At 43.9% G+C, this 17,078-nt stretch overlaps 1 protein-coding gene and 1 long non-coding RNA gene across 7 annotated transcripts in view; one reads left to right on the forward strand and one right to left on the reverse strand.

Moving 5' to 3' along the window:
* Positions 1-17,078, forward strand: part of PHF14 (PHD finger protein 14) — a 258,656-nt gene that overhangs the window by 31,561 nt on the left and 210,017 nt on the right. For all 6 annotated transcript variants that reach the window (XM_074195391.1, XM_074195390.1, XM_074195388.1 and 3 more), the window contains exons 5-7: positions 891-1,050; positions 10,981-11,092; positions 13,984-14,121. In XM_074195391.1, coding sequence (XP_074051492.1) covers positions 891-1,050; positions 10,981-11,092; positions 13,984-14,121 — 410 coding nt within the window. The remainder of the gene's footprint in view (positions 1-890; positions 1,051-10,980; positions 11,093-13,983; positions 14,122-17,078) is intronic.
* The window catches only part of LOC141494318 (uncharacterized), a 39,206-nt gene that overhangs the window by 9,564 nt on the left and 12,564 nt on the right, over positions 1-17,078 (reverse strand). Inside the window, exon 2 of the long non-coding RNA XR_012470400.1 lies at positions 16,889-17,035. This is a non-coding gene — a long non-coding RNA (uncharacterized LOC141494318). The remainder of the gene's footprint in view (positions 1-16,888; positions 17,036-17,078) is intronic.

A 17,078-nucleotide genomic window follows, 5' to 3' on the forward strand; every position in this document is an offset into this window, starting at 1 on the left:
CCATTCACAGCCAGGACAGAGCCATGTATTTCCAAACAATAGATACTTATGTCTGAGTGAGTTTGCCTTTATAGAATGAGCAGCAGTTGGAAAGCCTGCAATCAGGACATTGTGCTTCAAGTATTTCCCCCTTCCAAGAGAGGTGATGATTGCCAGGATTTAGATTTCACATTAAGATTTGCAGAATGCTTTACCCAGAGGTGTTATTATTAATTGTTCCCATTTTGCAGAGGAAGAAACTATGGCAGATGAGTAGCTCCATGCTTTAGTGTCAGATTCAGCTTGGGTCTTCCTGACTCTAGTCAGGCTTCCAGGGGTCCTGTGATACTGAGTTGATTGTGTAGACTGGCAATGGGGATTTCCCCACTAATTAAATCTCTGTTTTCCCCACCCTTTCTCTCAGCTGTGAGCTGCTCTTTGTCATGTCTGTTGTCTGCTATCTGACCGCTGGCACACACATGCTCTCTTCAGGTTCTGGACTCTTTAGTCAGTGTTTGTGCCACCCCTTCTTTAGGAGGGAATCCCAGAGAATTTATCGACAATTGAAGCTCTCCTGGCTTAGGCTTTGTGAACTGATTGACTGGTTTGTCCCTCCCCTGCTTTGTGTGGTCTTGCTTTTTTGGGAGCTGAGGTTTTGTGGAATGGTTTTCCAGAGATCCAACTTGGCAAGTAAACAAAAAATGATTTAATATGCCTCTGTGAAAATAGAAGCTCTTTCTGGTGACTTTGTGAATTTCTGGATTCCAGGTCCACCTGAGCCCTGGCCCTGTTTGTTTTCCCCTTGGATCTTTCCTTTCTCTTCCAAGTCAGGGGCTAGTCAATTCTTTGCAAAGAGGAGTCCTTTGGTTCATTTTGTGAGTCACCTTGTTTCTCCTTTTCCTTGGTTCTAGGTTGCTATGGTGTGGATGGAGAGAGTGACTCCATCATGAGCTCCGCTTCTGAAAACTCCACAGAGCCGTGGTTCTGTGACGCCTGTAAATGTGGGGTGTCACCCAGCTGTGAGCTCTGTCCGAACCAGGACGGGATCTTCAAGGAGACAGATGCTGGCAGGTCAGTGTGAGGGCCCCTGGACCCCCTTGCCCTGCCTTGGTTCCCAGGTGGGGGAGGTTTGATGCTCTAGCAGGGCCAAGAGTGGTTTACATGCTCATAGGCCTGGCCTCCACATGGGCCTCTTTTAATGGTTGATCTGAGAGTGTTGACACTGAGCAGGGGCACAAATGTCTGTTTCCTTTACAGTTTCAATGAGACCCCCCCTTGTTTGGGGTGCCAGACATTCCCAGAGTTAGGGGCCCTTCCTCAAAGGAGTAGTTTTAGCTCAGAAGCCAATCTCTTGGCCATTTCATCTCCTTTTGAGATCCTGTCACGAGATTTTTGGTCTAGACAGGCCAGGACGGATTGGACCTTAGGCCAGAGCTGTGTCCTTTCTCTTCCGGTGTCTTCCAAGGCCTGACTGCATCTCTGCTGGCTTTGTGTCCTAAATAAACAACCTAATTCCTGAAAAAACAGAGCAAACCAAGCAACCTGGGAGAATCCTCCTTGTCAGTTGCCTGGCTGCAAGGATTGAGGCATTTCTCTTGAAATCCTCTCGTTTCTACTGATGTCTGAAGCCAAAGCCCAGAGCCGATGACCTGTGTGTGAACCAGAAGTGAAGTCCCTTCTGTAGTTTCAGATGAATTGCTGCCCTCCATTTGCTCATTCTAACAGTCTTTTTATTAGGTGTTTACTCTATCCTGGGCTAGATTCCCTTGAGATCTTTGCCTCCTCTTCTGAGGGTGAGGGGTGGGGAGACAGCAGGCAAGCAAGCCCTATGCAGGATGGTCCGAATGGAGCCAATCAGCAGAGGATGGGCTCTGGCCTTTACTGGGCTTGGGAAGGTGGGATTTAAACTGGCACATGAAGGAAGGCTGAGGAACCAGGATGCAGAGATGAGGAGGGAGCAAGAGGACCATCCAGAACCAAGACCTGTAATTGGGACATGCAGGGTTTGGCGTGAAAAGCAACCAGGAGACTGGGGGTACTGAATGAAGATGATATCAGGGAGGGAACTGGGAGAGGCCTGGAAGGAGAGGAAGGGAGGAAATGAAGGCCTTTGAATGCCAACAGAGCATTTTAAATTTGCTCCTGAAGACCATAGGGGGCCACAAGAGATTGATGAGGAGGGGGACTAAAATTGTCAGGACCCCCCCCAACTTTAGGAAAATCACTTTAGGGACTGAATAGAGGCTGAACTGGAGCAGGGGGAGACTTGAGGCAGGTTGACCCCCCCCCCCCAATTATTGCCATTATCCAGGTGTGAAGTGATAAGTGTCTGTTACACCAGAATGGGGGCAGGATCAAAGGGAGGAAGAGAGGCCTATCCAAAGGATATTTTGAAGGTTGATTCAAAGTCAATGGCAAGATTGTAGCAGAAATCATTGGTCATGATGTCTTTCAAAATTTTCTGACCTCTTCAAATGCTCAAGTCCAAGGACATTATTTTGCATTGGATTAGCCAGGTAGACATAGTGTCTGACATCCAGAAGTTTCCTGACCAGCCTACTGAGAGTCTTGATGCTTCTCCTCTGTTGCTGGAACCTTGCTTTCCCAGTGGGGGAGGCATTCCCCTTTAGGGTGGCCCTTCACTCTTCAACTCTCTTGAAGCTCCAGTGATGCCACCTCCTCTGTATGCAGTATCCTGGATAGGCCATGTCCTGAGTTTGTCCTAGTCCTGACCTCCCCAGCCTGGTCAAACCTGGCTGATCCTAATAGAACACACACCTCTCGAAGCTTGGGATGAGACTGTCATCTTCAAAGTGCTCATCCCAGCATCTCCCTTAGAACAGGTACTTTCTCAATGCTGCTTCATTCAGTCAATCATGTCACAACAAGTTTTATTTGTCTAAACTGCCTAGATTTCCTTCCCTGTTTTCACATTCTTGATGGCCACATCAATAGTTCACAGAAAGTCATTGAATTGAATGGAAGAAAAGAACCCTTCTGTGTGTTTGGTGGAGCAGTTCAGTTCCATTGTTCCCTCCTGTCCTCCACTTTGTGCAGGGGTGGGGGGCACTTCTCTTGGCTCCCCCCCTTGGATCTGCAGATTCTTGTGCCCAAGCAGCAGGTTGGGGCTCTTGTTAGGTAGATGCTGGAGGACAGTGGACAGTGTCTCCCTCTTTGCCTTTAGCACCATCCTGCTATACAGGAGAGCCCACAGTGTTCTCGAGACTTCATCTGGACACAGTGTCTGAGCAGGAACTTAAACGCTTGCTGGTGAACTGATCGGCTCAGATTAAGCTCTTATAGTTCCTATTGAAATGAAATGCCAATTTCTTCCTTGAAATCTTGTTTCAAGATTCCAGTTGTCTTCAAAGGATATGAATTTTAAACTCTAACCCTTTGCTGTATGGGCCCCTTCCTAGAATGTAAATTCTATCCTTTTTTTCTTTTGTTTCATCTGGTATTTTCTGTTCTTTTCCTTAATCAACATCTGTCATCATAGCTTGAAGCAAAATGGATGGTGGAGTAACAAGGAAGATTATTCTTCTTTGATTACCCAATTTGTCTTAATTACAAGGCTCTAGAACCCTTATGGTTTAACAGCTGAACAGGCAGACTTGGAGGCCAGTTAGTAATGAGAGCTGACACCCCCTCTCTTGGGTCCTTTCCTGCCTTGGGTGGCTTCTGTCATCAAGATCCCCACACTCGTGCGCCCATCTCTTTGCAGCAGCACCTTCAGGCTGTCATCCATGTGTGACACAGACTCGACATTTTCTGAAGGGCAGGAGGAAGCCAACCGCCAGGGGTTAGGTTGAAACTAGATCGAGTCAGTGACGCAGCAGCCACTGTCACCGGCATAGCCTTTAAGACTGCAGGACAAAACCAGCCAATTAAACGGAGAAGCAGTTGTTGTTGGAGACATAGATCTCTAAATTGGACTCAGCAGGACATGTTCAGGACATTGTATTAGCGTGGGCTATCCAGAAATCTTAAAAATAGAACTTTGGATTTTTCTAAGAAAGAATTGTAAAGATGGGTCACTCACTGTTTTCCTAACTTGCCCCCTTAAAAGGGTTTTTGGTCTGATTCCTTTCTTTCTTTTTTTTTATTTATTTTTATTTTTATTTTTCTTTTTTTAATTTTAATTTATTTTTTATTTTCATTTTGTACAAATGTGTTTTTTTACATTAATAAAATATACTTGTTTACAAGTAAACAAAATACCCCTCCCCCCATGAATATAGATAGACTTGCTTGGGCGAAAAAGTAAAGGGGGGAGAAAAAAATTAAAATTAAAAAAATAATAGTAATAATTGCAGGTATGGCCAGGTGGCGCAATGGACGAAGCACCAGCCCTGGAGCCATGAGCACCCAAGTCCATATCCAGCCTTGTAAACCCAATAATCACCCAGCCATGTGACATGCAAGCCCCCAGATCCCCACTGTCCTGAAAAAACCAAAAAGAAGAAAAAAAAAGACCAAAATAAAATAAAATAGTAATAATAGTAGGAGTGGCTGGGTGACAGAGCATTGGCCCTTGAGCCAGGAGCACCCGGGTCCAAATCCGGCCCCAGACACCCAAAGATCATGCTGCTATGTGGCCCCAGGCAGGCCACCCAGCCCCACTTGCCCTGCACCCTTCCCAAGATAATAATAACAAAAAATGTGCTTGAGTCTTTGTTCCAACACCAACAACTCTGTCATGGGTGGATCTCATTCTTTATGATAAGTCCATCACAAAAGTTACTTCCATATTTTTCCAACGTTGCCATTGCTGATCACAACTCCCTCCTTTCTTATTTCTCCACTACCATGTACTATATTTTCTCTCTCCTTTCACTCTGACTCTGCTGTAGGGTTGCAGAGTGGAGCAGCATACAGATCCCTGGTCCTGGGGCCAAGAAGCCCTGAGCCCCCATACCACCCCTTAGGCCCAGAATCCACCTGGCCCTATGGTCCTGGGCAGGCCTTCCAATCCCAGCCCCTTGCAAGCAGTAAAAAAGAAAACGTGTTACATCTGACCACTGTCCCCCCATCCTCTCCTCCTTTATTCACATCCCCACCCCTTCCCCCTGCTCCCCCCTCCTTCTTACTCCAGATGTCTATACCCCATTGAGTATATATGCTGTTTCCTCTCCTAGCCATCTCTGATGAGAGCAAAGTTTCCCTCATTCCCCCTTGCCTCCCACCTTCCATATCATTGCAATAGCTCATTGTAATAAAAAAAAATCTTACTATGTGAAATATCTTGGACTATTCCCCCTCTCCTTTTTCTTTCTCCCATTCCATTTCCCTTTTTTTCCTATTGACTCCATTTTTACACCATATTTTATCTTCAAATTCAGCTTTCTCCTGTGCTTCAACTATAAAAGCTCCCTCTACCTGCTCTATTAACTGAGATGGTTCATATGAATATTATCAGTATCATTTTTCTGTACATGCAGTTCATCCTCATTAAGTCCCTCATATTTTCCCCTTCTCCTCCAATCTCCATGCTTCACCTGAGTCCTGTATCTGAAGATCAAACCTTCTGTTCAGCTCTGGCCATTCCAAAAGGAACCTTTGAAATTCCCCTGGTTCATTGAAAGTCCATCTTTTTCCCTGGAAGAGGACATTCAGCCTTGCTGGGTAGTTCATTCTTGGCTGCATTCTAAGCTCTTTTGCCTTCCGGTATATTGTATTCCAAGCCCTACGAGCTTCCAATGTAGTTGCTGCTTAGTCTTGCGTGATCCTGACTGCAGCTCCACGATATTTGAACTGTGTCCTTCTGGCTGCTTGTAATATTTTCTCTTTGACTTGGGAGTTCTGGAACTTGGATATAATATTCCTGGGGGTTGGTTTTTTGGGATCTCTTTCTCTGGGGTATTGGTGAATTCTCTCCATTTCTATTTTGCCCTCTGCTTCTAGAATATCAGGGCAATTTTCCTGTAGTAATTCTTTGAAAATGATGTCAAGGCTGTTTTCCTGATCATGACTTTCAGGTATTCCAATAATTTTTAAATTATCTTTCCTAAGTCTGTTTTCCATATCAGTTGTTTTTTTGAATGAGATATTTCACATTTTCTTCTTTCACATTTTTTTGGTTTTGAAGTATTGATTCCTGATTTCTGGTAAATTCATCAATCTCCCTGAATTCTATTCTTTGTCTGAAGGATTTGTTCTCCTCAGAGTTTTCGTATCTCTTTTTCCATCTGGCTAATTTTGCTTTTTAAAGCATTCTTCTCCTCAATAACTGTTTGAACTGTTTTGTCCATTTGATCTAAGCTGGTTTTTAGCATGCTATTTTCTTCAGCATTTTTTTGGATTTCCTTGACTAAACTGCTGACTTCATTTTCATGTTTTTCCTGCATCTCTCTCCTTTCTTTTCCCAGTTTTTCTTCCAACTCCCTCATTTGATTTTCAAAGTCTTTTTTGAGCTCTGTCATAGCCTGAGCCCAATTTCCGTTTTTCTTGGAGTCTTTAGATGCAGGAGCTTGTGCTTCCTCATCTTCAGACTGAGTATTTTGATCCTTCTTGGGCTCATTTGCAAAATATTTCTCAATGGTGTTCCTCTTGTTTCTTTGCTTGCTCATTTTCCCAGCCTGGGCCTGGTTTTGGGGTGCTTCCTGAGCTTTTGGAACACTCCCACAAGCATCTCAGTGTGTGAGGCTCTGTCCTCCCTCCTGGTCTGTGAATGACCATAAGCACCCCCCTCTACCACGGGGCCGAGGGGGCGCCCTGTTGTTCTATGGGGGGGGCCTAGACTTCAATCAGGATCTGAATGTGGTCAGAGCCCCAGAGTCCTGTTCCAGGGGCAGAGGACAGAGCTCTGCAGTCTCTCTTCACTCCCCTCCCTCAGCACAATGGGCTCATGCCCTGGGGGCTCCTGCTTACTGGCTGCCTGCTTCTATTTCCAGGTCTGGGCTTCAGAAAGACCAAGCTGCTCCCTGTGTGCCCTGAGGGCTGGGCTCCACTGCTTGCTCTGGCAGAGGTCCCCCCGCTGTTCCCCCACTTTGTGCCCGGTGCTCCTCGGGGTGCAGCTCAGGAGACTTCCTTGCTGCTGTGAGCCGAAGCTCCCAGCGCCCTGGGGCTGCCTCCGGAAGGCTGAAGTTCTTTTGCTCTGGGGGCCACCCCTCTGGCAGGCCACCCGTCCGACCTGGGGAGCAGAGCCTTTCTGCTCTTTTCCAGGTTACCTTGAGTAGGAGAACTGCCTCATTGGGTCCCTTTGTGGCTTCTGTCTCTCCAAAGTTTAGTTAGAGTCCTTAGTTTATGAGTTTCATCAGAGAGCTCCTAAGACTGGATCCCTTCGTGTCGCCATCTTGGCTCCGCCCCAGTCTGATTCCTTTCAAGTCCAGCATATGGGCCAGAAGGTAACCCTCTCGAACTCCTAACCTCCCTGCCAGGGTTACGGTAGCTTGTGATTAATGCCATCCCAAGACCCAGACCATGGGCATGTGAGCACTATGTTTAACTTTCTTAACAGCTCCTTTGAGGATCTTCTGGATTGAATGTGACTGAAGGATGCGATCATCCCAAAGTTAAATTAGTAATCATTTCCACACATTTCTTTTCAAGGTTTCAAGTCATATACTTGAGGGTACTATTGCTATCTCAATTTCAGGTCTCTTCTGAACCAGCTAGTACCTGTTTACTGGATCCTCCCATGGCAGAACTTGTGTTGGAAGTAGGTGTGCCAAACCTCTCTTGGAGTGCTTTCCCAAAACCCTTCCTACAGGACTTGGCTATGCCTGCTTTGAAAGAGTCCCTCTGTTCTTTCCTATCTAGGGCTGGCCTCTCCACTTCTTAACTTCCCCTTCTCATCCCTGAGTCTTCTCTGCATGGCATCTTTAGCCTCAGGATCCCTCATTGGATCTCCCCTGGGTCTTCCCATTGCCCTTTTGGGTTAGGGGTCATTTTGAGAGGGCCAGTGCAGAGAGTTGCTAAGTCTGCAGCTTACAGGCCTCTCTGGCTGGCTTTTGTGCTGTCAGATGGGCAGGAGGATATGATTCTGCATTCCAGTTTCTCTAAATGCAGTCATACATGGTCTCTTTGCCTTGTAGCATCCTGGGCCTCCTCACTGTTCATCTTGCTCACTTTTCCATCCCAGGAGTGATGAGATTGATGAGATTAGTGGAGGTACTGAAAACTGCCAGAGTTAGAGTCATAAAGATCTGGATTCAAATCGTCCTTTGGGCCTCTAGTAACTGAACCTTCAGCAAATCCTGTAGGTTCTCCTTATTTACTAAGCTCTAGATTGTCTTCGTTTAATCTGCCTTGGAGCATAATGTTCCCTTGGAGAACAACCTCAGGGTGTCTTCCCATTTGGTCTTCATAACAACTGAGAGAAATATTACTATATAGATAAGGACTTTGGGCTAAAAGAGGAGCTTCCTGTGGGTCCTAACCCTGAGACTTTAGAGATGGCATTGGAATGCCAAGGCCCCCCTCAGGCCAGAGTTCACCTCCTGCCTCCAGTCATGCTTCTTCTTTTGACCCACTTGAGGCAGACCATCATTCTGCTGGTACTGCTCCACAAGTATCGGTTGCAGTCTCGGCACTGGCTTCTTGTGTAGCAGTGAATGCTGCTGCTTTCTTCTGTACTGCCCTGGCTTTCCCTGAATGAGGCAGCTCTGTTGTGTTCTGGACCCCTGCAGTCATCAGTGGAAGAGGGGCATTTGGTGAATCTTGTACCATTGGTGTGGGTCTCTGAGGTTTTGGAAGCTCCTAATCCCAGTTTGTAGTAGGCTCCTTTGCTTTTACCCCTTGTGACAGCAGGTGAGTATTTGTTCAACATCTTGGAAACCGTGAGGTTCCCTGTTTGTGTTTTTGTTTGGAATGCATGTTTCTTGATTGACAGCTTTGGTCAACATCTGTCAGCTAGCTTGGGGTCTATCTTGACTTGTATTCTTTTTTTTTAATTTTATTTATTTAAGTCAATGGGGTTAAGTCACATAGCTGGGTAATCATTAAGTATCTGAGGTCAGATTTGAACTCAGGTCCTCCTGACTCCAATCCACTGTGATACCTAGCTGCCCCTTGACTTTTATTCTTCCAGAGTATTGTGAAATGACTACTCTATTTGGGTGAATATTTATCTTCCTTAAATTTCATTTTTTAATCATCATCTAGTTTTCTGCATGTTTAGTAGTTTTATCCATTCTTCTTATTCTAAGCCTCCTGAATAGTCTCCCTGCTTTTAGAGTCTTCCCTTCTCTTCTAGGAGCCATATCATATAGTAGTGACCATCTCATCACCTGAATACAGTCTTTGAAGGGTCTGTTATGAGAGACAATCACAATCCAAGAGGAGATAAAAGTCAGGACCGTTGGTGTTTTCCCCTTTTACATCACCTCCACCTCCTCTGTATGTGTCTTAGGTATACCTAAGTATTTCCACATTGCCTTCCCCCTTGGGGGTCATTTTCATCCCCAGCCATTTGCACAGTGCCTGCATGCCTAATCAATGATTGTTGCCTAGTTGGCAGATGATTGTCTTGGGTGGCCAGTACCATTTCCTCCATCAGGATCCAGCTTCTATAGACAGATGCATGCCCATGTTATATGGAGCTGGGTAAGGCTATGCCTATAATATCGAATGTATATGAAGAGATTTTTAAAAATTATGCTCCCAACCTCTTACAATCTGATTCATCACTCTTAAGAGGGACATCGGTGATAAGTCAGCAAGCGTTTAGAAAGTATCTGCTGTATTCAGACGTAGTGCTAGGCCTGGACTTAGCATAAGAAACTGCAAGACTGGAATTAAGTGCAGTGCCATCCCAGGGAAGGTTAGCTCACTGCCAGCTGCCGAGGCTGCCCTGAAGAGGAGACTGCTTGAAAGATGGGCTCTCTCAGGTCAAGAGAAAAAGGTCCCAGGGCCCTCCCCCTGGGCATTCACAGTTTTTAACAGCTCTTGCTTAGGTCTTCTTTGTGAGCATGATGAGAGAATGACCAGATAGTCCATGGGATTATGGTTCTAGTGGGGCCTGTAGTTAAGCTGTCCAAGGACAACTGGGCATACCACTTTCTCTCAGACCTTGATACATACCAGTCTGAGGAGAACAGCAGGTCTGATTCATTTCTCTGGTACTAGGCTATAGATGAGATGTTGTGATGGCTGATGGGTGCTCTTTGTCCATGGCTTTCCAATGCTCTGAATTCCTCCTCCCTGGCCTTCCCTTGACCTCCTGTGTAAACACCACATCCCAAAGGGATCCTGAAGTGGGATCTGTTCATCAGTTCTGTATTACAGTATTGCAGCTATCTCAATACACTCTGTATCAGTTCTTTTATAATCCTCTATATTTCTTTTTATGCATTTAAAACCCAGAGAAGCATGCAACCCCCCCCCCCCCCCCCGCCCAAGTCCTTCAATGGGTCTCTTTTCCTGGAGTTCCTCCAACTTTTGGCATTCCCCCTTTTGTTAGCTTGTTGGCTTTGCCACTCTGATGGATGTGAGGCAGGACCTCAGACTTGTCCTTCAACCAAAGGGTTTCTTAGTCTTTTATCACGATCTGGTCAAAGTGATGGATCATCTTCTTAAAATGAAGGTTTTTAAATGCATAAAATGAAATACAGAGGATTACATAGGAACTGAAGTGTATTGAAATGACTGTGAGACTCTTGCAGAACTGTTTCTCACTTTTTTCTCCCACAACGCTCTCAGTTCCCTCTTTTCCTCCATTTGTCTTCACCTCCAGATGCTACAATTTCCTCTCTGGAGAACCTCATCACCACATCCCCTAGTCCTTGTGTGCCTGAGTCCTCAGGAGGAGCATAGACTTGACCTTGCATGTTGAGTGTGGATGCTTGCCGATCACACGGAGCCCCGCTAGGGGAGTAGAAGCCACTTTGATATTAGGAGCTGCTACCAGCTTTGTTATCATTAATATCACGTGGGTGAAACCCACATTTGGATAGAGTCCATGCTCCTGGAGGGAAAGGACTTAGGGCCCTTTTGGATCCTGATGCTCCAGGCCCATAGTAGGCTAGTCGATGATCTTTGTCTTTGTGTCCTCCCTTGTAGGTGGGTCCACATTGTCTGTGCCCTCTACGTCCCCGGCGTGGCTTTTGGGGATATTGACAAGCTGCGACCAGTGACCCTCACCGAAATGAATTACTCCAAGTATGGGGCCAAGGTAAGATAAAACTCTTCTATTCCAACAATCTAGTCCTTTTTGAGAGTAATTTAAATCTTAGAAGTTTGTCAGTCATTCTGTGACATTCTGTAAAGCACAGTGAAAGAGTTTCAGATATAATGAACATAAGTCATGGATGGGTTTATCCTCCAGAAGGCTTGGGGGGGAATTTAGTTCCCCAGACTTTTATTACATGTTTATTATGTGTTAGGTTTTCTTTAGCTCCTGAGAACACAGTGATCAGCATATTCTCTGCCCTCAAGAATTTTCCTATTAAACAGCAATTGTCCATGGGAAGCATGGTCATAAGCCACAAGCTGCTGCCTGACTGCTGAGCCTTGTCTCTGGTGTGCATGCAGTCAAGAGCCCCCAGGCCCAGGGAGACAGAGAAACCTCACTGGCCACAGCATTGGGGGCAGATGGACAGGCAGGTGCTCATTTACATGGAACAGTCTAAAGGTCTCTTCTACAGGGATCAAAACCCTCCCATTGCTAGCCAGCATGGTTTTCTTCCTTTCACCAAGTCTATGGTTGAGGTGGGGAAAGGAAGGAAGAATGAGAAGGTTGCTGGGGTGTAGGGTGGCCATGGGGCTGGGCCATCTGGCAGTTCTGCTTTTGCCTAGAATGCTTCCTCTACCTGCCAAGTCTCTGCTTTGCAAAAACACTTGCCCAACTCTTGGCTTCCTTTCTTTGGAGTCTGAACATACCTAGGTTTAGATCTTCCTGTCTCTGTAGCCTTTGGCACATTACAGAGGTTTTTGGGCTTCAGCTTCTTCTGAATCCTTTCCAGCTCTAAAGCTACATTCCTGCCATCCTGTTTCCATTGAGAGGGATTCTTTCTTGGTAAGACTGTTTTGTTACTCTTGTCTCCTCAGGAGCACCTTTCCCCAGATGTCTTGGATTTTAGTATTTTAGGGAATACTCTTCATGACTTTGGGAGCTAGCCAGAAGCTGCTTTCCTTTGGGGAGCAGACTATTCCCAAGGGCATTTGAAGCCTAATGTTTAGAGCATCTGGGAACTTTTCCACAGCATTAATGGGAAGTTTGCAAATTGTATTCTTTTTTTAAAGGGTTTTTTTTGCAAGGCAATGGGGTTAAGTGTCTTGCCCAAGCTAGGTAATTATTAAGTGTTTGAGGCCGGATTTGAATTCAGGTCCTCCTGACTCCAGGACCAATGCTCTATCCACTATGCCACGCAAATTGTATTCTAAGAGAAATTTCCAGACCTGCTGAGCTCCTCATCATTATCTAAGTGTCAGCCAGTGTTCATTAAGTCTTTCCCCAGAGGATCTTAGGAGGGAGGATGGGAGGAGGGAAAGCCTCCTTTATGCTCATGAAAGTGACAGTAGGTATTGACCTAACTTAGGGGCAGAGACCCCTCCTGGGAGCAGACTGTGGAGGATAATGGAGAAGGGAGAAATGGAGAGCCGTTGTTGTTCCCACATCTGCCTATGGGGAGGTAGGACTCTTGTTCTCTCCCTGGGACTGTTGTGGTGGACCATCAGGCTTTGAGACTTACATAACCTCTCATAACCCCAGCTCCAGGAGACCCTTCCTGGCCCAAGGCCTCCCTTCCGCCTTCCCAGTGACTGGAATTTGGGTAAGGAATGCAGCCCCCAACTTCTGGGGACCTGGGACCCTCTCCTACCTGCTGCTTTCAGGGAGGCAAGGGCACCAAACCCTTCCCATAGAACTGCCCTTCCCTCTTTCAGCAGTGTAGCCCCAGCAAGGAGAGACCCAGAGCAGGGATCAGGTCCCACCCCAGATTAAAGCATCCTTGGGAAATGGTGGCCTGAAGAGATCAAAAGATAGGAGATCAGTCCCTCTCCCATTGATACCTGCCCACAAGAGTCCTTTGGACTGGCGGCACTGTTCTGGTCAGCGCCAGTGCTGTGTGATCCATTATTATATCCAATATTATAATTTATTAATTATTAATTATTATAATTTATTAATTATTAATTATTTATTAATTATTATAATTTATTAATTATAAATTATAAGCCTTTCTTCCCCTAGGGTTTCCCAATGCCATTGAAAACACTGGCTGCAGCTCATGCTGTCCCTCCAACTCAGGCCATCTTTTTATGAAGTCCACTTTTTCCTGTCTGGATTTGACTATGTCTTCCCCTACTCAGTAAACTGCAGAGGGTCCCTAACTCATCCAGAGTCATTCTTCCCCTCCTCTCCTCCCCCCCCCAATCTTTTTATACCTAAACCCTTCCCCATTTTCTCACATTTCCCCAAAATATTTTGTTGTCCAGTGGCATGACCTCCTGGCTGATCCATCCCAATGGCATGGCTTTCCTCTGACTGTCCTGCACATCTGGAACACTTCCCATTCCCCTGGGCACTACTTATCTTCCTGTCCCTTTCTTAACACTGGTACCTTCCCACTCTTGAGTCATTCCACTTTATCCCATTCAGACCTTGAAGTCTGTGAGCTTTTGGAGACCAGGGCTGTGTTTGCCTTTCTTTATACACATACTTACTGACCAACTGAAGAGCTGTCCAGCTCTACTGCACTGCTGACTCTGTCCAGTTCTTATTCCTCTTATGAATGTTGGTGCCTGTCAGTCTGTCTTCTCTCACTCAAGGCCTGGGCAGCAAGTGTCTACCTCGCTTTCCCCTCAGGGAGGGCTCTCTTCTTCTCTATCGTTCTAACAACATTTCTGTTACTTTTAATTGACTAAATTCCTCTGTCCTAGGCCTTTTTTGGTTTGCCCATAGAGAAGCCCTATTTCCTAGGACACTCAGGAGTTTCCTGGGGTGGGATAATCCTTTTTGGTAACCTGTGTCCATATATCTCCATTTCACTTCAGCTGGACTGGGGTGGGAGTGACAGACTGTCATGTTTTAGAATGAACATTTTTCCTTTGGGTCCGCCATAGGAATGCAGCTTCTGTGAAGATCCCCGTTTTGCTAGAACTGGAGTGTGCATCAGTTGTGATGCAGGAATGTGCCGGGCCTATTTCCATGTCACCTGTGCCCAGAAGGAGGGTCTACTTTCTGAGGCTGCAGCTGAGGAGGTAAGCTTAGCCTAGTCCCTGAGTGTGTGGCAGGAGCAGTTGGAGGCATTCTCATTGGTATCTGACCCCAGGACTCCATTTCCTTTCCTCAAAGTGACCAGGTTGACCTCACTGACCCTGGAGCAGTATTTAATGCATTTAAAAGTTAATTCATTCAATTCTTCTCTTTTTGTTTTATTTTTTTAAAACATGTATAAAATGCTTTCATTGGATATGAGAAGCAGTGTGATATAGTGGCTAGGGAGCCAACCCCCAAAATAACACAACTTTAACTGATAGAGAGGCATTTAACAAGGACCCAGAAAAGAAACGTTAAAATGAACAAATGGAGCTGGCAAACCTACTGACAGCTGTTAAGGAAGCCTCTTGCACATTTAATGGAGTATTGGATTTTCTTTCAGAAAGATCTGTTTTTCAATCCTATCTCTGAGACTTAGCATTTTTATAGCTGTGGAAAAGTCATTAAAACTTTCTGAGCCTCTATTTTTTTCATTTGTAAAATGTGGATAAAAATACTGCTGCATGTAACACATGTTTGTTGGGATGCTCACATGATAGAATGTTTATCACTCACTGCACAAACATCAACAGCACTCCTTTCAAGTCATTTAAAGATAGAACTCTAAACTGGCTTCATTAATAGTTGAAATAGAAATGAATTAGTTAAGGTTGATTTCTCATCTCTAGGCATCATCAAGAACAATAAGAAAATTATTAATTAAAATGATAAATTTTAATGGTCTGAATTCTCCTATATTAAAAGAGAAAGGGTTAAAGATTGGATTAAGAATAAACACCAATTAATATGGAAGCTTAAAATAACAACCATTGAATAAAAAAGTAAAGCAGTTAAAATTATAAATTGTCTTATCATGATCAGCCACCTCCAAGTAGAAAAAATGGCAGCAATGTTATCTGATAATCCTCCTTATTTCAACCTAGGAAACATTGAAAGAGACTGACAAGGGCATTAACTTCCTAGTGTTAAGGAAAAAATGAATAGTAAATATATGCCAGTCCTCAAAAATTGAATGCAACAAACATTGTAATGATAACATTCATGAAAGAATTGTTAGTGGAATTAGAGGAAGAAACAAATACTTTGGTATTTCATTATGAAAATATAAACTAGATGACTAACAAAAGAACTCCCAGAGTGATTGCTCATTGTACAATGGAAGATTGAAATGGAAGAAATAGAGAATATGTACTGTTTTCAAGTACTTGCAAAATGTTCACTATTGAACACATGCTAAGTTATAGGGACTCAATCCCTTTATATCTGTCAGAGGGCAGGTAGTCTGTATGCTGCCTTTTCAGATCCCAATGTAGTAACTTCAGAATGAATTTGCAGTAACCTCAGCAAAACTGATAAAAGTGTAAATGGAAAAAAATAATTAGTAACAATAAATATAAAAGAAATTAAAAAATGATAGTAATATTTGTGACAGAGACAACAATATCATATGTATAAATTTATGCATTGCAGCCCTAACAGTCTGTAAAGGCAAATTTATATTAAGTGCTTCCATTAATGAGAGACAGCTGAAAAAAAGAATTAGCCTTGTATCTAAAGACACTAGAAAAGGAATAAACTAGTAGTATGAAAAAAACATAAAAAAGTAATTATAAAGTTCATAGCAGAAATAAATAAAATGTAAAATGAAAGAACGTTTGAGTTGGAATTGATAAACCCAGAAGCTCATTTGGAAAAATGAATCAACAGTATTTTTTTATTTTTATTTTTTTTTATTTTTATTTTTTTAGGTTTTTGCAAGGCAAATGGGCTTAAGTGGCTTGCCCAAGGCCACACAGCTAGGTAATTATTAAGTGTCTGAGACCGGATTTGAACCCAGGTACTCCTGACTCCAAGGCCGGTGCTTTATCCACTACGCCACCTAGCCACCCCTAATCAAGAGTATTAAAGAGGAATGCTACCCACAGCTATATTCTGAAAAATTAGATACATTAGAACAACTAGATACTTATCTGCAAAAGCATAATTCACCCAAATTGATAAAAATGGGAAGTAACTTCTTCTTGGAGGTAGAAAAGTGGGTCACCAGAGAATTATCCTACACAAATTCTCACACGCAAAGATACCTACCCCAGATGGATTAACAGGTTAATGCTTTTGACCCTTGCACAAATAATCTCTGTGCTATATAGAGTGTTCATAAAAATGGAGAAAGATGAAATGGTACCCAGTATCTTTTATTAAGCAAATTCCTTATGGGTTTTAAAACATCACAAGGATTACACCACAAAGACAGTTCTAGCCCCTTTCCCCTAATTAGTGTAAAATATAAAACAAAGAAACAACAGCACACATTGAAGCATTAAACACATTATTTGCCATGAACAAGCAGGGCCTGGATTTGTTTGACAAGGCTGGCTCTATGTAGTGTATTGTACAATCACAAAGCTCAATTCCCACATGATTAAATCATGAAGTGCAGAAAATGTTTTATGATGGAATTTAGCATTCATTCTTATTAAAATACTAAAAGAAACACGACCAAGGGCAGCAGTTTTTCCACTTTTTTTTAAATGTGTCTTGGATTCCTTTGGTGTTCAGTTTGGTGAATCTTCTGGACTACTGCTCAGAAAAATGTCTTCATGGGCAAAGGATAAGGTTCATGAGATTACACTATAAATCAATTCTACTAAATTACTGATTACTGGAGCATTAAAAGTTCCAAGTTCAAGGACACTAAGTTCAGAATCTTTGGAATTCATGGAATTCACCATGATAACAAGTGCCTACCTGAAATCAGGAGCCATCACACTGGCAGTGAAGAAACCTTAGTGGTCATTCTTGGTGGAGATGAGTAGAATTAGATTGCCCCAGGCATTACTTTTATTTCACAATGGCAGAAATTCTTGCCATTGCAGGAAAAATAGGAAGAGATATCTGAAACAGAATAGAGACAGCATTAACACAGAAAACATTGGTC

This window comes from Macrotis lagotis, chromosome 7 (genome assembly GCF_037893015.1).
Source record: "Macrotis lagotis isolate mMagLag1 chromosome 7, bilby.v1.9.chrom.fasta, whole genome shotgun sequence".
Classification (NCBI taxonomy): Eukaryota; Metazoa; Chordata; class Mammalia; order Peramelemorphia; family Peramelidae; genus Macrotis; species Macrotis lagotis.